Below are 25,774 nucleotides of genomic sequence, written 5' to 3' on the forward strand. Positions count from 1 at the left end.
AGTGAAGTCTCTCCTTGCACAGCTGAATACAATGAATAAACTGAATACCATTTTAAGTTGACATTACAAGGTAAACAATAGAAAACTAAGGGGAAATCATTGCTGTGCCCTGAGGCATATCAAAGATACTTTGGTATTTAAAGTTTAAATCAGTCCATGCTCTTACTATGAATGCCAGTGTGCAGCTGTACTGACAGCAGAGCTGTTGTCATAAAAGGGTCACTTTGAAAGTCACGAGGTTTGTTCAGCCTGAAATGTCATGAGTGAAGATAAAAATCAGCTCTTGAATGTGAAACAACCAAAGGTGTGATAGCACACATGTAGACATAAAAGTACAGCAGTGAAAGGCAGTGTGAGTATTATTGCCTGAAATAGGCATTTACAGAAGCTTTGTGTGATATTTTGGCTTCTCCACTTATAGTGGATGTAAGAACTTCTAACACACATGGCCTCCCACAGAGGCATTATGCCAGTCCACTTTGAGAAAGAGTTTGAGTTTGCTTGAATGCAAAAAATAAACCCACTCTCTGTACCAGAAAAGTGTATGCAGTTAAAAGAAAGAAATAAACCCATGATGTTCTATATTTAGTTTTAAAGTTGTAGATTTGAAAGGTTAGGTTATTTTTCAATTTTTTTTTATTATTCTAGAAGCATTTACAATCTTCCCAGCAGATAGGCATTCTTTGATAATGCTAAGTAGTTCCTGCATTGGATATGGAGGGTATTTGTGCAGAAATAACCTTTAGTTTTCCCAGATGTTTAGGAAAAGGCTTGGCTTGTTGATAGTTGTATGGCTTTTGTGGGCACAACAGCAGAATTAAAATATACTGCATAAATATCAGTTAAATATTCCAAATGTGAGTTATGGTTCTGTTCAGAAATTTGTAACAACCTGCAGACAGCACATACCAGTCCCAGCTGAAGATTTTCTGAGACCCCTGGCCCCATGCCCTGCCCTGTTGTGACACTCCCTTGCTCTCGGGTGCCATCCATCTAAAGCAGGAGTCCTTGGGGCTGGTGTTTTGCCCTCCCAGCTGCAGCCCCATCACAGCCTGCCGTGTCAGTGCCCTTTAACAGCTGTGGGCTGTGCAGCACAGCCAGGGAGGCTCATTTACCTCTCCTTCTTTGCTTTTCTCCAGCAATGGAAAAGCTGCTGCCTACCCCTGGGGGCAGGAGTATTGTCAACTACTTCTACCAAGTCAAGTACTTGAGAATTTATCTTTTGGTTACTTTGAGTGAACAAACTGATTTTTTAGGCTATTAAGAAATAAGACTAGAATTGTCTTCAATATTCATTGAATTTTTATTGGGGGGGAGGATAACATGTCCCTTGAATATATTAAATACAGTGTCATTCAACATATATTTTGGGATTAATACCTGATTTACGTTTTGTTTGAATTCTTCTCTCTTAAAAAGCAGCATAGAAAAAATGTGTAGCTTTTAACGGTTCTGCAGCAAAAGTGATTTAAATTCTTTATAATTAGTGGCAGTTCCAAAGAAAAATGAACCCCTAGTATTTGAAAGGTAATTGTATCTGTTGAATAAAGGAATTGCTGGAGGTGACACCTGGAGTTCTCAGCAGCAGGAAAACTTATGAACTTTATCCCGCTAACAATAGATTTAAAAAATTATCTTAATTGAAGCTTTCAAAATGTGAATGCTTTGACACTTGACAGCACTCCTCCTACCTGAACTAGCAGCTTTTCCTGAATGATCATTAATTAGTTGCTGATGGCTCACAACTCCAATCCTGGAGAAATTTTCTGATGCAAAAATGCACCCACGTGTTTGAGAGGTCCATGTAACCATGAAATAAAACATTTATTCAAAAGTGACCTAGGTTCATTATTCAGATTAATAGGGATTGGATATGGAAAGTCTAGTAAAAAAAAAAAAAAAAAAAAAAAAAAAAATTAAAAAAACCACAAACCAGAAAAAAAAAAAGAAAAAAAAGCCCAAAACTATTTTTTTCTGTGAATTCGTAGAAAATGATTATACTTGCAAAACTGCAGACTAATAAATATATAGAATAGTAGATGTAGAATTAATGAATGTAAGGCCATTAAAATATTTTATTTTCCATATTCCCAGGCACAATGCACAGCAAAGAAAAGTTTTCTGTTCATCTCATCTATTTCTGACTAATCTCCATGGCTAAGATCTAAATGCAGAAGTTTATTGTTCAATGTTGCAATGAACACTGCTCTGGAGTCCAGGCAGGGTTTCTTGGTAGCCAAGGCACTGCCTAGAAAGATGAATAAACACCAGACTTTCAGAGGAAACAGACTTTCAGAGGAAAAAAATAGGTCAGGAGACTACATGAACAAGGGTAGTCAGTGCCAGTTTGACCAAGCAAATAGTCAAAGCAGTTGCTTCCTTTGAAACTCCAGTTGTTGTCTGTCCTACTCCAGAAACTTCACTTTTTTGGAACCAGTGAGTTGTGGCTTATTTGATTTCTTTCTGAGTTTCATCACAAAAAAGGCTTGTACTGTTCATCACAGATATTTGTTATATTTGTTTTCGTTATTGGTCACAGTAAGGAAATATTTTTTGTTATTATATCTTACATTATTATCTTATCTCTTTCTTTTGTCATTATCTTAGTTCTACAACTACTGCTCCTTATACCTTGGTACCATCCTGTAGCAGCCACCAATTTCTTTAATAACTGGCCTTTGAGGCCATGTGTCCTAAAAACTTCAGCAGTTTGCAGAAATCATAAACAGTGAAGGCGTGGTCTGTTACCCATCTTAAACAGGAGAAGGACAGGGACAACTCTTCAGTCCCAGCTGAAAATTTGGCCCACTATATTTACTGTTGGCATCCTTCAGGATGAATGCAGCTATACAATTACATAATTGTGCACTGCTAGCATGAATAATTCGTTTGATAAATTATACTGACTTCACAAGATTTCTTTAGCTTGCAGGTTCACAACCAGCAGCATTTTGTGCTAATGGTCTGTCAACTTGAATTCCTAACAGGAAATCATGTCTGATGGTTTTAGATTTCTTTCAGAATATATTATCATTGAAGTAATAAACCTAGAATAGATAGGGGTTGGTTTTTTTCTTCTTTTCAGTCCTCATACAGTGATGTGACTGTATGAATATTTCTCTTACCTAAGACTGAACATGAGCCTTTAATTTAGGTATTTCCACACTACTTCCATCTGTATAGTGGATGAATATACAAGGGACACTTCTGTACTTTTATTATAGCAAAATCTCTTTCATCGTTGTTCTCATAATTGAGATAATTGGTTTTAACAATTTAATATGAACAGAAGTGCCTAATCATCATTGTTACTGAGAATAATTATAAATTTAATTCTATTATATAGTCTCACAGTCATAGCTCAGTAAAAAATGTTCTTCATACTCAAATAGAACAGAAAGTTGGGCTGTAATTAGATTTGTGATGTTATAAGGTGGATCTGAATATATGGCGGAAATGTTCAAAAGACTATTAACTGTTTATGTAGTTATAAGTTGAGTGTATTTTTTTAATTGCGTTTTATTCTTTGGTAGCTATGCAGCATAATTGTGAAGCAAAAAGAAATGTTGCCAAGAACTAGAGGAGAAATTTAATGTTGATGTTCAGTTTTTACAAACAAAAGCCAAGACCAAAAAATATCTAACAGCAATAATAAAAAAAATACCAAAAACTTACCAAATATCCCAATAGACTGAAATTGTTACCAAGAAAAGCAAAAAAAAAAGTATTCATTTTGTTCAGAATGGCCTACATACTGCTTCTTTGTTCTACAGTAAAAGAGGAAAGAAATTAAAATATTGCATTAAATTAAGAAATTAAAATAAATTCAAGATTAAATATATTTCTTGTGTTTACAGCCAACAATTGTATTTCAAAGGGAATTTTATAATGCATCTAAAGAAAAATATCTTTAAAGTACTGAACATATTTGGATTCATCAGTTATATGATAAATATTTTGTTGAAAAAAATTTCAGAGAAAAATGATTCAGTCAGTAAAGGATTGCTCACAAAATTCTGCTTGAGTGCACTGACTTATGGAAGTAAAAATTATAGGAAAATACATTAATTAGTATTCAAGAGGGGGAGAATTTCACTGAGAAGGAAATTATCAGGTGGTTCAGACAAGGGTATTGTGGATTTTTGCATGGAATAACTGCTGTAGAACTAGTTACCTAAATGGATCTAGAAAGAATTTTGTGTGATTTATTATATTTTATGTAACATCCTTGTTATTGTATGTCAACCATTTTAGTGTAAATTATTTGATGAGAAGCAAGAAATAACATTTTAATTACTGAGGTTAGAACAGAGTGAAGTAATATTTTTGTTCTGCACCACTGCTTAGTTTGTTTATTTTCCCTGAATGCTGTGGGTTGCCTTGCACCAACAAAGTTCAGAATACCTCCAGAAATGGCTTTCTAAATGCTGTTGGAATAGGTTTTCTATAGATGCTAAACCAAAGGCCAATTAATCAATGAAAAAAGTCTTTCACACAAAACTGAATTAAAAACTAGTCCTTAATAATTATAAATACTATTTATTATAATATCAGAGTTTGCAAGATTTTGTATTATTTGTGTGTTTTAGTTTGGTCTTATCATTTGCACTTTTTATTTGCCACAGACTGCTTTAAATGTCTTTTACTCAAGTGGCCTTTAATCTAAGGCAGAAAAGATTCAAATGGTACAAATTATTGTGGTTAATGATCTATACAATTTTCTACAAACAAAGTGCCTGTTTTACTTAATTATCCTGTGGAGAAAAGCAGCAGACAGCTAGAAAAGCCTGTAGCATGAAGCTGTGACTCAGTACACCCCTGTCACACCTTCTGTTCCCAGTCCTCTCAGCAGGATTAGCTGGGAGTACAGCTGTCATATCTGACTGTAATGTCATATTTGGTGGGGTATTATTCAATCAAATACAAAGTACAAGTTAAAATAATCTAACAGGTGACAGAACACCTTTATAAAGATTGAGATATCTATTTTGCAAAATTTTTATTCTATCTGTAGACCGACAGAAATGGAAGAAACTCAGTAGCTACATTGCATGGCCCCCTAGCAGTATTCCTGAAGTATATTTTCCCATGGGTTTTGTTGTACATTTTTGTACAACAAAACCCATGGGAGTTTTGTTCATTGGTTAGGTTGGGGTTTGCTTGTTTGTTTGTGGTTTTTAAATAACTAAAGTTGGGTAGAAACTAACAGCCTTTTGCTCTCCCACTGAAGAACACTGAGTTGTTTTTCCAGCAGTTTTCTTCCAGGAGTTTTGTCTCACTTCCACTGCCTCTCTCCCAGATTTTCTCTCTAGAGGTCCCTTGGCTTGCAAATAGCAAAACCTTTCTTTGGGACAGTACTTTGTCTCCCAACCCTATTAGGATGTATCAGTCTTCCCTACATGCCCTTCCTTGCAGACAAAGACATTTTGCTTGATCATATCTGGAGCTCCACAGACTTCTTTTTCTCCCCAAAACAGAACATTGTTGCAAGGTCTGTTTTCTCAAAAATTTGAAGCCTCCTTTTCTCAAAGCATGGAGTTGAAAGTCTGGGAGCCCTTGCCTTCATCAGCCTTTTTGGGATTCCCAGATTCCCTGTAGAGCAGAATTTGGGGTGCTGAGAGCTGCAGGAGGTCGCTAGGCTGGGTGGCCATGGGTGGCCCTTCTGGAGGGGCTGGGAAGCCTCTGGCTGCCATGGGGCCACTGCCTGAGCACACCAGAGCTTGGCTTGGGTGGGTGTTGAAAGATGAGCTGCTAGCTCAGGGAGTTCCTTTCCCTTTAGTGGCTCTTAAGGCACAAAGTTTCTGTCACCTTTAGAGGTGATTTACCACTGTGATAAATCTCCCTGATTTGTATTAGGCATTTATTCTTGTAACAGTCTCATTTCATAACTCATATATATATAGCCATAACATAAATTCCCAGTTAGGTACTGGATAAAAACAGAATGAGGAGTTCAGCATTTTCCTTCCTTTCTCATGTCTTCTGTATTCAGGTTTTTGCACTGACTCATGTAACTTCTGCTGAGCAATATTTATTCATAACTGCTCACTGAAAAAGCCAGTAAATATGAGCACCTGATTTTTCCTGAGGAAACACATTGATACTTGTGTAAACTTATATATATATTTGAAAATCTATAGCATGGATACTAAGAATATTTTTTTCTGTTCTAACATTCAAGTTTCATGCATAAAAGAGTACTCGATTGAAAGTCTGGATTTTTACCAGCACATGACATTGATTCTATGTGTAACTGGACTAATTACAAATATAAATTAATACAGAACACAGAAACAGAAGTATTTATGCATGTCTAATTGTTTCACGTGGGTTTGATCTTGTTTTATTAAACAGCTTATTGATGTACAAGTCCTGCAGTAAGACATTTGTAGTTTCCAATAGATGTAGAATCCTAACAGGTATAACAATCTTTCTTTACTAGCACTGCAGTATGTTAAGAATTTTTTTATTATGTTCACTGTAATGCTAAAAAGAAAAAAGTATTAGAAAATAATCACTGTAATTATGTGGTCAATGCATTACCTATTTAAATTCATGTTTGGAAGCTACTTTGCTGAAAAACTCCTACAGGAAATCCTAACATACACTTTCTTGTTTTATGATCAGAGCTAAAATAAAGCTGCTTCACTGAAAATTATATGGAAAGCCTTCCAGGGAAAAAGACAATGCCAGGTTCATCCTCCATGAGAAAGATCATCAGGTGGCTTTTTGCTGATTTCACCCACATTCAAATACATGTTAAAGTTGCAAAACTCATGACAAAGTGTTTAAAGACTATTGCAAAAATACAGTGCTTTGGTTGGATTGCTTCTGGCAGTGGTTTCAAAGCTTCCATGTTTGAGCACAGGCTAGTACAGACCCATCTGGCTTAGTGATTCTGCAGGGTACCTTGCAGAGACTGACCCTGAGAAGTGGTTGGTGAGATGTCACAGTACTGTGATCTCTGCTCAGATCCAACTTATGTAGTCAAAACATAATACAGCATAACACAGCTTCCTTCAGCCCCAGGCCCACAGATTTGTATCTCAAAGAGCAGTGAGTTGCAGGAGAAAGGGACTCCTTGAGCACATCCCTGACATCTTGAAATGACTGAGGATGGAATCCTGGGGCTGTAAGTTCAGCTCATATCAGGCACCATCACTGACTGTGACTTTAAGGCTTTACAGTTTTCCTTCAGCTCTCCCAAATTTCTTTTTCCCTTCACTCAGCTGCAGAGTGTGTTTTTCAGTGTGTGGCCCTTGGGAGGCATTCACATGCCCTCCTCTTCATCTTAAGGTCGGGTCTGTGCTCTTCCAGGCATACAGCAATCGACAGCAGTGACCTGGCTTCATTCCATTTCTTGTTGACCTGACCTGACTTTCACATAACTCATGTATCACTCTTCAGGCTCCTTGGTTCCTCCTTATGATTCTTTTAAGTCATCCCTCCACAGAAGCTGACTTTCTGTTTTGTGGTGCTGTGGTTATACTTCTCTAGACCATGAGAAAGCTGAGAGGTCTGTCTGTGTCACCCTTCCCATTTCTCCACAGAATTTTTGAAAGTTAGTGATAGTTGATATGTTCTTAGAAAATAAATTGGAATTTCAAGGAACCTGTTTCCAAGATAGTGCCCATGCATTTTTATTTCCATTACACTTATGCTTTCTGATAGGTTTCTGTCCTTTCATACTTTTTTTTTTTTTTTTTTTTTTTTGCCTCTGGCTTTTTTTCTTGTGTCCAATATGTATTTTTCCAAATGCTGCTTCCAACAGCATATTTTATTATTCTGACAAGAACAGCAACACCTCTGTAGATTGTCCTACAGCAAAGGCATGACAGAATAAATGATCATAAATAATCTTACACAATTTCTGTGTTTCCAGTCCTTCAGTTCCTCTCTCCAAGGGACAAGTGTCCTGGCAAACTGCTTCATATGGTAGTTAAGACCCAAACCTGATTCTGACAGAACAGATGTGATTGCTGCCATTTGAACCCAAATCTTAAGGGTATGGTAATGGCCCCTGGAAGCCACCAAGCATTGATAGACCCCGTGTTGCTGGAATTTTGTTAAGTTATGGGGATTCAGATCCTTATTCTACACATTCAAACTGCTGCTGGGAGAGGTTACCCTTTTTTAGTCACAGAATTCTGGTACTGCATATGTCTTGTAGAAAGATAAAAAGCTGCAGTTTGGATGGCTTAAACTCTCCATATCTCAGTTTCCTATGTATAAAGTAGGAGTAAATAAATTTATTTATTTATTCTCTATTTTTTGGGTGTAATTTATGCTGTCACTCTTTGGCACAGAAAGTTCTGTTGAAGGCTTTGCTACCACTTCAGATATGCTCTCACAAAAAGTCACCCAAGCTCATCATGGAGAGTAGCTCTTTGCTGCATCACATTGCCTTTCTTTTATGCACATATTCATGGCTTCTGCATCTGGAAGAACATCTGACAACACTTGTCATCTGCATGTCATGTTGCATGTTTGCAAGTCCCTCTCTCACACTGCTCACAGGAGCTTCGGGTGCATGTTTAAGCTCAGGGCCATTGAGCACACAGGGATACATAAGGATGCAGCCCTATAATGCACTTAGAGATGTATTCCCAAATGTCCAAGGGTAAAGGCAGTACAAAAAATTAACACACAGACCAAGGAAAAATGTGCAAGGAGAAAACCCAGTGGATGGATAAGTCTGTAGTGGTGCTTTCTTATTAATTTGTGAATCTTTTGGAGGTCAATATTGCTATAGAGGCTTTTGAAAGTAAATATGTCTATAAATATTGTTTTGGTTGTTTACACTATCTTGTTAAAATGCTTAAAACTGATGAAGGATTTACATAGTCTTACACAGTGTATATGGGTCTTGCCTACAAAGCTGAATGGTGAGACAGGTAATACCAGCACACTTGGGGACCTAAAGGCAGAAACTGGTAAGAGCAGAATATTGGTGTTACTAGTTGTACAGTTCTTCAAACTGTAATGAAATAATTCTACAAGTAGATATATGTGTAACGTGTAACATTAACTGAATTATGTAGCTGATCAAATAAGATCCAGGTTTTATTCTCTAAAAATAGAAATATTTATATGGAAATATCAGATGGGAATGAAGGAAGCCAAAGATCATAAACTGAGACTTTCAGATATTAGACAGCTACTCCCTGGGGGTTACTGTCAGGCCTGAAATATGCCAGTGCCTGCAACATGCCAGTGCTATACAAAATAGTCCACTGCCTAAGTGGAAGGAAACACATGTCACAAGTGTGGCATTCAACTGCAGTTCTTATTATGGAGGTCGGAGTCTTTGGCTGATAGGAGAAATAGACCTCAGCAGAAGTGCCAGCAGTATCTGGTAAGGGAATGTATTAAATCAATGACAAGTATACTCATAGGGAAGCAAAAGTTTTGTCTTTTTTATTGCTGAAATAAAGTGTGTAATAATTATAAAAATATAGGAGTTAGTCTCTTTGGAGCCATCTTTCCAACTGTTAAGATCTAAAGGTATTTTGGAGTATCTCTGAATTTTCAATTTCAAGCACTGTAGCAGAAATAATCATTCTTATTTTGAATAAACAGTTCATCACATCATGCTCTGGAAGCTGTTGTGTGGATTCACTGCTCTGTTACCTTCTTGTCATCCCTGAAAAGAATGTCAAACAGGAGATGTGATGGCATGAAAGAAAGGAGTGTCACTTCTCTCAAATAAGGTTTTGACAGATCATATCTGTTTCAGAAGGCCCTGCAGAGAGGTGCAGAGCAGTGCTAGTCATGGAGATGTGCGTTACGAGGCTCGTTCACCTCTGCTGATGGGTGGGGGACTTTACTAAAACCACTGTCTTGTTGGGCCCTGTTTCAGGTGGGATTCCCTTTGTCCTCACTGGAGAGCTTTTCCAGCAGTCACAGAGGCCAGCTGCATTCATGATAGCTGGGACAGTCAACTGGCTCTGCAACTTCGCCGTGGGACTGCTCTTCCCCTTCATCCAGGTACTCAGCATCCTTGGTAATCAATGCGCTGAGATATCACTGCTGTGCACAGTTCCCTTGAGGTTTTGAAAGCCTGACCTAGTCCATGGGGCAGCCCCAACTCCTCCAGCAAATGGATGTGTCTGTGTGGTTTAACAGGATTTTCTTCCAGAAGATGAGGAGTGACTGTTTTAGTAGGGTTAGATCCTCCCTTCCAGCCCAGCTGGCCAGGCACTTCTGGTTCTACCAAGCTGCCTCCATGGCAGCTGGGCAGGGACAGAGAACAAGATCCCAAATCTAGGGACATTTACTCAGAATACTTTTATTTAGGTAAGTATTTTGGTTGGGGTTTTTTGTTGTTGTTGTTTTTGGGGTTTTTTTTGGCAGGGGTGTAATTTTTTTGTTCTTTTTTTGTTTGGTTTTTTGTTGTTGTTGTTTGTTTTTGTTTGGGGGGGGGTGTTTGTTTTTTTGGTTTTTTGGGTTTCTTTTTAATTATCCAGACACATTTCTCCAAAATTGCAGTTTCTGCCTCCCGCACAAAACTGGGATAACCCTGAATTCTGCTTAGAGTCAGATTTGAATTCAGGCAACTCAGGACAATCCCTGCTTGTTCTGCTAATGCTACCTGACAGATCACCTGGTGAAAACTGCTTAAAAAGACCCTCAGTAGATTCAAATTAAAAGGCAAACTGCATATTAAAGCTTCTTGAGTGATTTAGTATACATCCATATGAAGTTTGCTGTAGCCTTGGGGAATTTATCATTATGTGTTATAAAAATATCCAGTTGTGTGATTAGAAAATTATCCAGTTTAGTTTTAATGAAGATAAATTGTATTTCCAGCTTGAAGGTTTTTCGGGGAATTTTTTTCTTCTTTTAAAGAAGAGAGAAATAAAAAGAGAAAAAGCTCAGAGTTTGTACCTAAAGATGAAAGCAGTGTTACTCAGACTTTGATTTTTAAAGCTTTTTCACAAGATCAAACTAGAACATCTCCTCTTTCCTAAGCTTTAACTTTTTTCTTATTTCAGTCAACCTTATTCTCAAAATTCAGTTTATGAGTCACCACTTTCTTCACATAAAGGCAATATCTTCTTAGCTCATTTTATAAACCTTAACCAGGAAAAAAAATCTTTAAGGTACCTTCACAGGATGAATGCATAATCCTGCCTGTGTATTTAAATACTAACCTGATTGCTTGAGAAACAGCAGCCACTTTTTTTGATCCTTGGTGTGCTTCTACAAAATTATTCCAAACATTTGGGAAACAAATCTGTTAAGTTTAGGGTTACTAAAAAAATCAACCAGTAGTTAATTTTCCAAATGTCACCAATTAACTAATTTGAATGACTAGATTTTTGCCCTTCAACCATCTGTAGATAAATATAATCAAAGAGTGGCTTGAGTCATACATTAAAACATATGGATGAGATTGAAAAGCAGTTGTACAAATCAATTTTTGACAAATTTAAAAAAATAAAAATTGAATGTGGTTTCTCTTCCAGGCCTCATCACTACCTGTTTGAGGTGCTGAAATGTGAACTGAGACACAGTAAATCAGAAAATAGAATGTATATATATGTGGAAATGGGTGCAATGAGCTGAAGCAGGCACAGGGAACAACAAACCAGCAGAAAAGTATAATCTAAAAGGCCAAAAACTTCTGGTGCAGTAGAATAGGTTTCTTGTGTTAAAGGAATACTCTTCCTTTAGCAATAAGTTTGTAGGGATACACTTCAGTAATCCAGTGGTGTAGCAGGACCTTAAATTACATGTTATCTGGAAAAAGTTTCTGTTTATTTTTTGTAATGTGTTGCATAAATACAGAGAATTACTAAACATCAATAATTACCAAATAATTTCCCAACCTGCTATTTTCATTACCTGCTGATACATTTTTATTTCATATTTCAAGTTGTGCTATTAGATTGTTATGAGGCACTTAAAGACTACATGGTAAATTAGTAATATACTGTAGGAAAATGTATCAGATTTCTCCAGAAGTTTTCTGTCAGAATAATTTCTCTTTGTAGAAAACTGTGCAGTCTTTTTGATGTCAAAGTCTCATTGTATATTCAGTACATATTCAAGAAATAGTTAAATTGCTATGTATATTTTTCATTTTCAAGAACAGCTCATCTTCAGACTTTCCTCCTAATACAAAAGTTTCTAATAAGTGGGGAATGCAGAGGAATATCCCATTATGATCAGGGAACTGCTATATGGAAAACTGATTTGACCCTTAACTGGGGTTTGACCAAAATAATCTGCTTGGATCAGTGATCCAGAAGGAGCTCAGTATCACATGGGATAAAGGTGCTACAAGCCTTGAAGCCTTAGTTCAGATTGCCTATTAGTACAGTGCCAGGACCAGTATGTGTGTTTATTTTCCTCCTTTCAGAAACTAATTTATTTGTGCCTGTGAAGTAGTACTTCTGAGTCATTATACTAGATTCTGGAGGTTTTCTTTTACTTCTACTTTATTTCTTCCTTAATTTTACACTAGAGATTTTCATTCTCATGCATTAAGATTCATTTACTCAGCAAGATTATCTATTGCTTGTCCTTATTTCCTTACTGTGTAATAGTATCCCTTGACTTTCCCTATTACTCAGCACGAGGATTTCAATAACAGGTGTGCACAGAAAGTTATGCATAGTCTCCCTGAGCCAAGGTGTTTCAAGCTTCTTCAAATACATTGGATGTTCCATGTAATGACAGTGTCCCTATATTAGGGGAAAAGGTTGAAGTTCCCCTCAAAGATGAGAAAATGAAATGTGGGCTATCAGAGAGTTAGATATGCTTATCTTAATTAGAAGGAACCCACTTCAGGGATACAATATAAGGATCTGTTACATTTTTATTAAGAGATAGTGAGGGTGTGAAGGTCATGGTTGAAATTGCAGTTCATGTCTAAAAATGTATTTTTTACCTAGGAATTACGTTTCATGAGCATTATACTTTAGTGCTCTGTCCTTCTTTATTGTCTGTCCTGCAATTTCAGCAGAACCTGAAGTTATGTCTGGAACAGAAGAAGGACAAAGGGGAAAGGACACAAGCCCTTATCCATTTGTTTCACTGCATTATATCAATTTGAAGGAAAGTGAACTCAAATGCCTACATGAATAACAGTTTTTTTCTGCTGATCAATTTTGTAAGACATTGAACCATTTTCACTTGACCTCACCACTTCAAAGGCCAGTTTGACCCACATCTCATGACACTAATCTTCATGGCAGCTTCCAAATGCAAGGAGCCTTTGCTAGTGTCAGGGGCTGTGACTTTGCAAGTTGAGTGTTTAGAGTCACATTTGGCATTTGCTGAGAAGAACAAAAAGTTTTGTTTTAAAAATATTAACGTGTTAGGTTTGTTAAATTAATTAATTAATTCAGATTTTTTTCATTTTCTCATTTATTTTGCTGTATCTTCTCTAGAATATATATTTTCCTGTTTCCAGTATCACAGTCCTGCTAACAATTTAACTTTTGTTACAGAGTGTGTTAAGTCAGTAAGCAGCCATTGTTAAATAGCACATAATGATCCTCTCAACTCCTTTTAGATTCCTCCAGAATATGGTGTTCACAGCGTGCAACCTATTAACAGGAAGACTGTTCTCAGCTAGATTGCTTCAAAAGTAGCAAATTGTACAGGTTTTTAAATTAAAACCAAAATTTTGGCCATTTCAGTGTTAGGATTTTTTATTTGTTTCAGTTTACTTTTTAGCTTTAAAAAATTAGCTCTTTTTCTCATTCATTTTGGGCACTTACAGTCAGTTCATAATGCTAAGAATTAAGTATTCTTTACGATTGTATTTAAAGGGAGATGGGGGAAATGCCTGTACATTCTCTCTAATGTGTATAGCAGCCCCTCACAAGCTGGGGATAGGTTTGTTCATCTCTTTGCTTAAGAAAATGTGGAAAAGCTGCACCTACTTATTCATACATGTTTCTTATGCAGCTCTATTTCATTCTCAAAGTCAGGCCTGATTGCTTGCCATGCCTGGGATCTGATTTGGGGGAATTGCCTGAGTACTTCAACTTTGATTCTTTTTTGTGGTAATTGCAGGCATGTCTTAGGTAAATAATTTCTTGGTTTTCCTTTTTTTTTTCCCACAAATACAAAGCCTTTATTATCTGCAGAAAAGACAAAAATGAGTAATTCAGGATTCAGCTGGCCAGAATTTGCAGAAATGCTGTTTTTCAAATGGCCTCCTTAGAAAGCTGGTATTAAAATAGAAGGTGATGCATTTTAAAGTTTATGCTTAACTATTAAATATCCTGTATAGCAATAGTCTTCACCAGCCTCAAAAATCCAATGTAAATCCTGTTTTGAAGAGGTTTTATTAGTTTGTTGACCTAGTAAGTGCTTCCCTCAGGAGACTGCATCAATAAGTGTGTCTGCTGTTCTTTTGCCCTCCCCATACACCTGATGGAGCAGGTGACCCTCAGTAACTCCAGAAAGCCTGGCCCTTCAAGGATCCTCACTGTGTATCTGCCCTGGTTTGAATGGATATCTACCAGGGGACAGCACTGTTGCTGTTTAGGAATCCACCTGAAACTCTGCTCACCTTTGAATCTTGGGTGTTCCTGCAGGAGGTTATGCTGAAGGAAATGCTAAGGGGAAACCGCTGCAAAGCACAGGCTGTTGTAGAGCTTTGTTCTGACCTCCTCCTGCCCTTTGGGTTTCTAACCATGCTCATAAGAGCCTGGCTTCAGGTTCTGCTAAGGAAACATTCCCAGCTCTGGCAAGGCTGCCTGGGCTTGGGGAAGCAGAAGCAGCTTTGTTCTGAAAAGGTGCAGGGTGTTCTGAACCTGAGCAGTCTGTGCAGGCAGTGTGAAGAGAGCAGCACGAGTGGATGTATCACTGGGACATGGATGGGGCTGCCTTGGAGCTTCCTGCAAGCCCAGGGCTGCTGCTGCTGCTGCTTGCAGCAGAGTGTGAGGCAGTAACCTTTCCTTACATGAGGAATTGCAGAACTATAGAAACCACTCACTTTCCTTGATTTTTTTTCTCTATTTGCTTAGAACTTCCATTCAGAATTGCTTTGCTTTTACTTCTTCCTCTGACATTCCCTTCCTGTTTTACCTGCCCCTTCCAGCTGTTCAGAGGTGGTATGTTTTGCTAAATTGAATACTTGTATGCACCAGAAGAGTCAAGCTACTTTTCTGGTGGATATAAGTGTTCAATTTTTTGACCGCTGAGGCTCCTACTCCATGTAGCAGGTGAAATACTGTCATAAAGCATAGAAAAAGGGTTTAGCTTTTCAATTTTATCACATATGTTGTCATTATTCTTGTATCATTGACAATGCAAATGTCAGTGAAGAATCTAGGCCATCCATGTCTGTAGGTCCAAATTCCCAGAGCTGCAGAGTATCCGTGCTTTGTCACCAAAGACTTTAACTGAAGTTCTTCCTCAGCTTTTTACTCCCACCCCAGCCCAGGATAAGCAATATTCTGTGGTTTTACTTCTACAGTAGCAGCAGCAGGCTCACCTCTAGCACACTGGAAGGAGTAAAACAGAGGAAATACAGGTTAATTAGGAGATTATGGTGATTACAGATATTAGTGAGGTACACGGGATTCATGGACATAACATAAATAATATCCAATATAAATTTTAAAAGTACACTAATCTCATGGAACAAAGATCCTGTTTCCTGGCAGATCTGTCTATCAGTACTTTTTCTGTTGTAGCCATTGTTCAATAGCTCAGCATTTACTGCATTTCACCACATTATATCACCTTCTATGTTCCCTGATGGGCATGTCAGATACGTTTGGGCCAATCTATTGCTTGTTCCACCCCTCAGATCTTTCCTCCAGCACCAGGCAATTCAAAATACATCAAAAACAGATAAAAATGAATTAAACATCCAGGCTGAACTGTATCCCACCTATGTCCCACTTAAGGTTTTTACTGAGGTGGGATTTGTGATTTAACATTTTCCTCCCCCTTTACCCTGTATTTCTATCTTACAACCTATATCAGTGTGCAGTGCATATGGAAGGTTTCATGTTTATAATGAGTAATTTAATCAGTATGTGATGTTCTGTGCCAAATGCAGGTTTGGGTGATATAAATTGAACTGTGGTTGACTTATAAAAGGCTTATGAATGAGTGGTTTTCTTTGCTGCGAGTGTAAAATAATAAACAGCTTTAAGAAAATATTATAACTGAAGAATGGCTGGTGATGAAAGGGCTTTTTGTGGTCACCCTGCAGTGTTCCTCCTGTCTGGGAATTATGGGCCTGTTGGACAAATCCTGCAGGACCCAATACACACTACAACACCCACTTATAACAAAATTTAATTTTTAGCTTACTCTGTGAAACTTCAGTAGGAGGTCCTTGAGGGCTACTTTGTAAGGAATTGCAGAAATTAAGAAGAGTATGATTATTACAAATAAATATAAGTACATTAGGTAAGATAATTGCAAACAAGACATGCAATCACGAGTGTTTAGTTAAATTAGAAGAGGTTTACTTATATATGAATCAAAGATAATAAGCACTAATTTATTTAGCTCATGGACAGCAAAGAAATCAAGAGGAATTAGAAAGGGGAGACAAAGTTGTGGCTCCACCACCAAGAGACTCAGGTAACTTATTACATTTGGTTGCCATGTTTATTTATATGAGGTATTAATGGTTCACTTTCGTAATGGAAAATGTTTAATTCAGCGAAATTTTAAGATGTGAAAAACATGATTCTGGGTTGAAATTCTGCCATTCAGCTGAAGAACAATTACAAATGCGGAAGATCCAGATGTAAAATTTAAATTCTTAGCATGACAGGATGATTTATGAGGCACTGCAAAATTATTTTCTCCTGTCTCCTACATCCTTTTGCTTCTGCCTCTGTATAAGCTATTTGTTCTATTAAGTTCTATTTGTTACATGCCAGAATATTTCCCCCCCATGTTACCCATGGTGTTTGGCTTCTGATTGTCAGCTTGCTTAGGACTTCATGCTTCTAGGATTTAATGAAAAAGCATTGATGATCTCTAGAGTCCATAGACAATATTACAGAATACATTTGCTAGCTTTTCCTGTTACAGGCAGGATTTGAAACACTGAGCTAGGTAATGAATTATCCGCAGAAACAGAGAACATTGTGACTCGGCAGGCTGGAAATCAGCCATGGTATTAAAAAGCAGCTGCAGGAAAGGTTTTTTCCATTCTTTCTTTCTTGTTCCACGCAGGAATTAATGTTCTTCTTGCACACCACGCATGATGCATAATGAGCAAGTGAAACATAAAAATAGTGCCAAGAATTGCATACACCTTGAGCACCAAAGCAGGGAGCTAAACCACCTGCAGTGTAGGACTGGTGTGACTAACGAGGCATGATGAGAGTCTATTTCAAAAATGTGTAAAATGGAGGTTACTGGCTCTGTCTTACTTGTTTCAGTTACATACCTTTAATGGCATCTGTAAATATGTGTGTTGAGGAAGACAGGTCTGCTTCTTCTGTCCAGGGTGTCTTTCCCTGGGTTAATCTCAGCCTTGCAGCACCTGAGGTGATGTGTGAGGAATTTGGCTCTCCTTGGGTTTGCTGTTCATGACCTCACACAAGGCACCACAGAAATGTCACCTTATTTTTGGAGTCACCCTTTCCGGTTTAATTCAGCCTTGTTAATAAAAACAATTAGAAAAATATGGGTAAGTTGGATGTTTGAGAGTGTTAATCAATAGAGGAGGAAGGGTGGTTTCCTCAAATGTTGCAAGTGGCTTTTGTGGAGCCATAATATAAAACCTTTTCCAAGTTCAACAAAGTTCAGATGGCAATATGGTATTTATCAAATGTTTTTTCACAATTGTACTGCTGAAAGGTAATTGGTAGCTGCTAAATGATCTAATAATCACCAGGCAGTTTCAGTGAAGTTCAACTCCTACTGGCTGGTTGGAGCCTTTATAATCAATTTATAAATGAACTTCTTTACATCTACTCTCTTTACTTTTGCAGTAAAATCCATAACATTCAAATATGATCTGTACTTTGCATTCCCTTAACTAACTCTTACACTTTCTAGCATAAAAAAGAAATGCATTTTATGGATTTTTTTTTTCCTGCTGTGAACTCCTGTAACCATAAGAGTGATAACAAATGTGTGCTATTTGGGGTTTTTCCCTCATTTATTTTGCAAATCTCAAAGGCTGTAACTGCTGTGATGAAGATGCCCCTGGCTATGGCAGTTTTTCCATGGGTTTTGCAGAGGTGCACAGCACTGCTAAAGCGTGCCTTAGTTCCTGGTTCTGTGTGCAGAACCACCCAGAAACATCTGCCTTGTTCCCAGAGACCCCGGGGCAGTGCCAGGCTCAGCTGAGCACAGTGCAGGATTCCTGTTCTCCCCTGCTCTTCCCCAGCTCACTCTGGTGTCTCCCAGCACTGCCCAGATTGCAGCTCTGTGTGCCTGTGCCAGGAACCTGCTTTGCTGTCGACAGGCCACAGGCAGTGTTGGAAGAACCAAAATTTCATGCATTTTTATGAACTTCTCAGCACTCCAACTAGCAATGAGTGCCAGTACTGTACTTGGTTAAAAATTGCTCCATACACCCCATTTTTTCTTTCAAACCATTCCTGCTTTTCTTCTGATTTTTTTCTCTTTTGTAATGACCATCTCCTGTTTTCTATTCACAGGCTGGTTTACAGACCTACTGCTTCCTAGTGTTTGCTGGCATCTGCTTTGCAGGAGCGGCCTACCTGTTTTTTGTCCTGCCTGAAACAAAAAATAAGACATTTCATGAGATCAGCCAAGCATTTGCCAAAAGGAATAAAGTAACTTTAGAAATGCAAGAGATGAACCACTACCCAGGAGAGAAGAAACCAAGTGAAGAACAAGAATCAAACTTCACATCTTCAGTGGACAATGGGGAAACCGTAAAAGGGATTGTGTAAAGCCAGGATGTTCTTTCGGGGGATGGGGGAAAGCGTGCTCTTTTCATTTATAGCAGTGCACAACTTGTATATTTTATGAACATCATGAACTGCTTCTCCCTTGAAAATGTTCTAAGTGAGTCTGGGTGAACTCATTAGCAGCTGGGGTAACAGTTGAGACAGTGAGGGGTGGGAGGAGAGGCAACTGATGAAATAAATGAGATGGAGTTTCCTTGGCACCTGTGAAGCAAGTGCTGTGCTGAGTGGGATGGGGAATATAGACTTGGAGATGTGAAGGGCAGTGGGGAGCCAGGGTTTTGAGCAGCAGCTGGCTGAGCACCCCTGTGTGCTCACAGGGAGCTGGGCATGCTCTCTCCAAGAGGAGGAGGAAGAGGAGGCAGAGACAAGGGAAGAGATCCCAGGGGGGCTCTGCTGAGAAGCAAACCTGGAATGGCACCAGCATGTGTTTCTCCATGTTTCCCAAGATGTCATTCAAGCTGCCCATGAGAGCTGACGCGACACTTCCCTCACCTCCCATTCCTTTTCTAGCTATTTTGACTTTCAGTTGCATTGTTTGAACATCTCCCACCTTCCCACAAATGGGCAGCTCTGGGCCCTGATGAGTTTCCTTGTCTCACTTGCAAATCCTGAATCACTAGGAATAGAGAGTTGTCTCTAGTTTCTGGGTTTGCTGGCAGTGCATTTCTCTGAATACATATATTTACATAATTTTAATTTTTAACTTAAAAGGTTTAATATGAAAGGAAAACTAAACCTCATGGGGAAGTTTGTAATTTTGATAACAGTTTTTCTTGATCCCTCTAGGTACCTGGATGTTGAGGGATAATAAGAATTTTTAAATTAGATAGCTGTTTTATACGAATAGTCAGTAAGTCTTTGAGCTGCTCTCAGCTAGGAGCAAGCCACAAGAAGAAAGTGCAGCATGTAGGTAGAGTCAACTGTTTCCACAAGTTAAATTTACTAATCTAGAAATTGATGAATTTGGAGCATTTTTGCAAGAAAATGTGCATATATATTCATATATGTATGCATATATGAATATATATATATACATTCCAAGTATAGCTACACATTAATATTCAATGGCTTAATATTATTTGCTTTAATGTGAAGGAGGGTAGACAAAGATTGGATATTAGGAAGAAGTTCTTCACTGTCAGAGTGATGAGGCCCTGGAAGAGGTTGCCCTGAGAAGCTGTGGCTGCCCTATCCCTGGAATTGTTCAAGTCCAGACTGGATGGGGCTTTGAGCAATCTGGTCTAGTGGAAGATGTCCTTGCCCATGGTGGGGGATTGGAACAAGATGATCTTTAAGGTGCCTTCCAACCCAGGCTATTCTATGATTCTGTGATTTATATTCGTATATACGCACACACAATGGATAATTATTTTTTCAGTATTTGGGGGAGTTGGGGGGTGTTTGTATTTCTCCAAGTGATAAGCTGGTTTTTGTTTTGTTCTACACTGTAAATTACACTGTAAATTAAAATCAGAGATCCTAATGTTCAGCTGCTACTACTAATTTATGCATATAGTTTTAATACTGTGATTTATTTGTACATGGCATATTTACCACAGACATTGTAAGCTGACCTAATAGGGCAATTTCATTACTAGAAAATTGACAAAAAATTGATGGGGGCTTTTATGCCAAACTTTATGGTTGGTTGTTTGGGTTTTTTTTCCCACTGGAATAGATGTACAGCAGTAAGAATATGAAATATATATGAGAAAGAGAACTAAGAATGAAAAATAAAAAATGTATGGGTTTGGTGCTACTATTAAGAAAGAGAGCAAAGTGGGATTATTCCAACTGACAGTCATAAATGGAAGCTAATCAAATACTGTGGAGAAAACGGAAAAAAATATTATTATAATAACCACTTGTAAAATTATATATACAACAAATGAAAATATTACCTTTCAGTGCCTTTAGTTCCCTATTCCAAGGGTTACATGAGCCTTGCTAGGTGACTGGCTATGTAAACACTGAGTGTGAATGCCAGACCTCCAGAAAATTTTATGAAAAATTTCTTCCTTTTTTGCCTGCAGGGCAAGACTGGCAAATTCAGATCCTCTCCTTCAGACTGGGAATTACCTTACTTTGTAGTTAGAGCTGGTAACACGATATGATGAGATGTGCTTTGAGCCAAGATGGAAGATTGGAAACCAATATTATCAGAATGAGCAGAATTTAGCACTTAGTGCTGTTCATCAATGTACATTATAGACACTGTTGAAAATGTTACCATTTGATAACTTCCATTAAATACCATGCTGACCTAATACAGCAGTTGTGTCAGAAATCAGAACTTCTGCAACAAGATAAAATCATCTTACATTTGCTTACAGTTGCATTTGGAGCCCAGCTCTGAATGCATAGGTAGAGATGTTTGATAGTATTTCCTATCACAGCTCGGGGGCCTTGTACAGCATTAACAGCAAGGGGTCATGTTTTCATTTCTGCAGTCCCATTTCCCCCTCTTGTCCTGCCTGAGATGGGCACACACTTTCTGTGTGGCTGCAAAGAGCTGCTCCAGACTGGGTATGGTGTGGGATGAGGGTTCCACATCTCGCCTGATTTTTGTTGCCATCCAATGTTCAAAGCAATTCCAGGCCAAGCTCATGCTTTGTTCACTGGCCAGGGACATGTCCTCTGCCTTGGGCTGTGGAAGTTTCAGATATGCCAGTACTTCATTAACTTTCTCATCTCTGACCCTAATGAGAGCTTTGTGTTGTTCTAGAAGTTGTTCCATGCAGTTTTTTTCCATTGTTACACTGCTATAGTTTTTCCAGCAATGAGAAGGCAACATGGAAAATATCAACAACTTATAGTTTATTTTTTCTTGTTGAATGTATCTAATTGTCTATAGCCTGTGTGTTTGTCAGCAAGTGTTGTGTGGTGTCACATTCCCTTTTCCTGTCTGACACTGGGGTGAGGTACTGTGAGGTGGTGTTTGTATGGGTACCACAAGTCTGTGTGATCAACTATGTCCATGCACAGTGATTGCAAAATAAACATTTGGAATAAAATTTAAATTATGTGGATTTTGTTCTGGGTAAATCTGAACCTCCACATATGCACGTTTCAATTCCCTGGGGTTTTTTATGTCCCAGTACAAGACTGTTCAGCCCTCTGTCTGGATAACCCAAGTCATTGTGAACTCTGCAGTTGGATGGTTGGGAATTATGGGAAGAAAATGATCAATGAAACTGTATATTTTTTTAAGAATTATTTATATTTTGCTTCTCAAATCATACTCCACACTTCATTCTTTCATATGTTTATACTGGGCTTCAGAAATAAAAATGCAGACAAGGATGTGAGGAAAATTATTAAAACTGGCTAGCAGTAGTAATAACTGCTCATAAGAATTGGTGAAACTGGTGAGGCTTTTTGCAGAAAGTTGTCATTTGCAATGGATGACTTTGAGTTGCTACAGCTCTACTTGATGAGAAATTCAGTCAAGTGACTATTTCTGCTACAAGGATATGCAAAAACTGAAATCTGAAATATGTATAAAAAGTTGAATTTCATACTTCAGGTTTTGAAGCCAATTTTCACTCCACAAGGATCTGCTTTCTAGTGGGGGAAGATGTGAGTAATAATCCATATGGGATAATTTTCATCTTCAGAGTAAAATTTTAAAAAGTAAAACAAAAAAAGTGGAAAAAAAGCCCACTCCAAAACCAACTCTTTCAAATTTGCTTTCTTCCATTTGACTATTTTTAAGTGCTTTTCCTTACAGACATCACCATATAAACTATTGGAGCTCACATCACCTTGCACAGCAGGAAGAACAAATCCAAGTAAAGCATTCTTGGGAAATGTCTGTGGACTTTTTCTTTCAGTCCAACTCAAGTAAACAGAGTTCAGATAAAATCTAAAAACCTGAAACACAGAGGCCCAAACTGAAGCAGGTTTGTTAAGGTAAACATTTGTACAGTTAAAACACTCAGGTTTGAGTCCATACTTAATTCTCTCTACAAGTGATTTTGTTTGAAAATGAGCTCTGTGGAAAGGTGAATTTCGTGGCAAGTGCTTGGTACTTGGACTCCTAATCAAGTTACACAGCTCAGTAAGCAATCATGCATAACCTGAGTCACTAGAGCCCTCTTCCTTGCAGGCTAAGCTGCACTAACCTTGTTTTTGCCATGACCTAAGACAAACACGGGCAGTGGATAATTGAGCTGCTTTTTGAGATGTTCCTGCTGAAGCTTCACTACAGTTAAACTCTCTTAAGCTTGGATTTTGAGTTTAAAAAAATATGCAAGGAAAACTTTCAGGAGACATTTACACAGTGAGTAGTGAAGTCAACAGGAATCTTCTCCAGTGGTTTCAACTACACAGGTGTACCCAAGAAAAACGTGGTATACATACAGGAATGCTGAGTTTAGCAAACCCAGCACATTTTTATCTTCTTTAGATAGTAAACCAGTGGCTTGTTTTCTCAGTCTAAGAAAATAATTGTATAATTCACTGGCTGCAAAAGCACCAATCTGAGGCATTTCTTCTGAGTTTGGGAGCAGGTTGGTTGGTTGGAGATTTGTTGAGGGTTTTTTTTAAGAGAACACTTTCAGTCTGGCTCATACACCAAAGCAGAGTACCAAGAATGAGACTGCTGGAGTTGTTGGTTGTCTTAAGATTCTTCCCAAAAGGTATAAAGCCAAACGTGACTCTGTCAGATCCTTGAAACACAATCCATTAAGAGCATGATCTTGCAAATGTAGGGGGTAATTTGTCTGCTGCTGTGTAAGGTGCCATGCAGAGACATTGATTTTTGTTTCATTTTCTCTTGGTCCTCTCAGTTAAAAAAGTCAGTCAAGTTAAATGCAATGCTCACCTCTACATTTGTTCCATCTTTTGTTTCTGATTTGTTCCCCCCAATTATATAAAAATTTTTACAGTTCACACTTGAAAATCAAAAAGCAATAGGTACTTAGGAAAGGCAAACATGCCAAAGATTACAAAAGTGATAAATACAATTTTCTCTACAGGCTGGCATTTTCAAAGATGAATTCAAGATTTAATCCCTTAAAACCAAATTTCATAAAAAATTCATCTCTTTTAATTAAACTCTACTGTCTATATATATGTGTATATATAGAGAGACTTTTATGTTATCCCATGGAAAAAGTTCAGCAGCTTTAATTCTTATACGTAAAATAAACTGGACCATTTGGATACTATATCAAGTTGTGAACTGGACAGGTCAGACACACCAGACAGACACTTGCATTAACAAACTTAGCTAAAGTTTGCATGATCTTAGACTTGGAAAAGTTGTCTAGCAAGGCTGTCTCCTTTTGGCCAGCCTTAGATTTTTCATTTTCCGCTTTTCTAGACTGCTAGGGAGAGACTATGAAGCTAATTTGCCTAAATTTACTTTGAGGCATCAAAGGAAAACATCAAAACCCTTTTCATCCAACTAGAGAACAATTTGTATTGAAGACCCTCAGGAAGCAGCAGGTATTAGCATAGTGCTCAGGCTAAATAAACTCTTCCAGGATCTAGTGATGCATTTTGTACACCAGAATCTCAGAATTTCAGTGGGGAGACCTCACTGCCACCCCTCCCTTCTCTTCCCTCCTCTATCCCCACCTTCCCCTGACATGGGCTGTGCTTTGCTCTAGGTGTGCCAGCACATCTTTAGAAACAGCATTTCACCAGCTGAGAGTGAAAGAGTCTGGAGAGGCAGAAAGGAGGGGTCAGCTCTCAGTGGGATGAAGGGGTGGCACTATGCAACCATGGCTCTCCTGCAGACAGGTACAGCTGCACATTGTAACTTCTTTTATGGACTTTAAACAGGCCATGAGCAATGCAACCACAAGGAAAGTGGAAGAAACTCAGGAGTTTGTGACAGGGCAGCTGCTGGCAGATGAAATCTGTGTCTGAGAAATCATCCAAGATGATCTCTTAGACATTGCTGCTGTTGATTTAATTAGCATGAAACATGTAGGTATCTGCAGTATCACTCTGAGATCACTGTTCACTGTGCAATAGTAATCAAACAAAACAAAAGGCCAAAGGGATAACAGTGGACATTACAAAAAAAATATAATATTACAAACTAAGTTTTCTAATGGAATATCAGTTAAGAATAAACATGGCCAAGAAAAACGGGATGCAAGACAGATGGCTTATTTTTTAGTACATGACACCTATTCAATGAGCAATTAAAAATTAATTTAAAGGTAATAGAAAAGTTCAGAAATACATAACCAAAGCTGTAGAATTCATTAGCACAAATTAGAATTAATGAATTTTTATAGGAGTAGGTATTTAAATTAATAATAACTTTCATATTTACGTTAGGCACTTGAAATAAAGAAAAGCTGTAGATAATAACAGCTAAGAAATTTCTCCAAGGAGCTGAATTGCCTATAATTGGCCATTAGATCACAGTCCCATCTTCTTTTCAGATGTACAGTTAAATTATGGACACAAGCTGATGCTTTTCTGGGCTGCCATTCAGGCATGCTGTCACAATTCTTACAGGTTGCAGTGAACACTATTTCTTGACCCAGATGACCACAGAAGTGGGGAAACTCCAGCACTACCCAAAAAATAAATAAATAAGACATGAGGAAGGTGGGGAAAGAAGAGGGGAAAGAAGGGAGGGTGGCAATGAGGCCTCCCCACTGAAAGGCTGGGAGATTCTGGTGTACAAAATGCATCACTAGATCCTTGAAGAGTATATTTAGCTTGGCCCAGCCTGAGCACTATGCTAATACCTGCTGCTTCCTGAGGGTCTTCAATACAAATTGTTCTCTAGTTGGATGAAAAGAGTTTTGATGTTTTCCTTTGATGTCTCAAAATAAATTTAAAGAAATTAGCATATAAGTCTCACATTGTTTCAAAAAAACCCAAAATCTAAGCCCCGAGTTGCCCAGGGAAGTTTTCATATTAAA

General features: G+C 38.1%; 1 protein-coding gene and 1 long non-coding RNA gene across 5 annotated transcripts in view; one reads left to right on the forward strand and one right to left on the reverse strand.

Annotated features, from left to right (window-relative positions):
- The window catches only part of SLC2A9 (solute carrier family 2 member 9), a 99,540-nt gene extending 77,639 nt beyond the window's left edge, over nt 1-21,901 (forward strand). For all 4 annotated transcript variants that reach the window (XM_064418647.1, XM_064418646.1, XM_064418648.1 and 1 more), the window contains 2 exons: nt 9,860-9,987; nt 18,606-21,901. In XM_064418647.1, the coding sequence (XP_064274717.1) occupies nt 9,860-9,987; nt 18,606-18,863 (386 nt within the window). In that variant the 3' untranslated portion in view covers nt 18,864-21,901. The remainder of the gene's footprint in view (nt 1-9,859; nt 9,988-18,605) is intronic.
- Nucleotides 1-25,774, reverse strand: part of LOC135299509 (uncharacterized) — a 54,446-nt gene that overhangs the window by 13,419 nt on the left and 15,253 nt on the right. The gene's annotated exons all lie outside the window — the stretch shown is intronic.

This window comes from Passer domesticus, chromosome 4 (assembly GCF_036417665.1).
Source record: "Passer domesticus isolate bPasDom1 chromosome 4, bPasDom1.hap1, whole genome shotgun sequence".
Lineage (NCBI taxonomy): Eukaryota > Metazoa > Chordata > Aves > Passeriformes > Passeridae > Passer > Passer domesticus.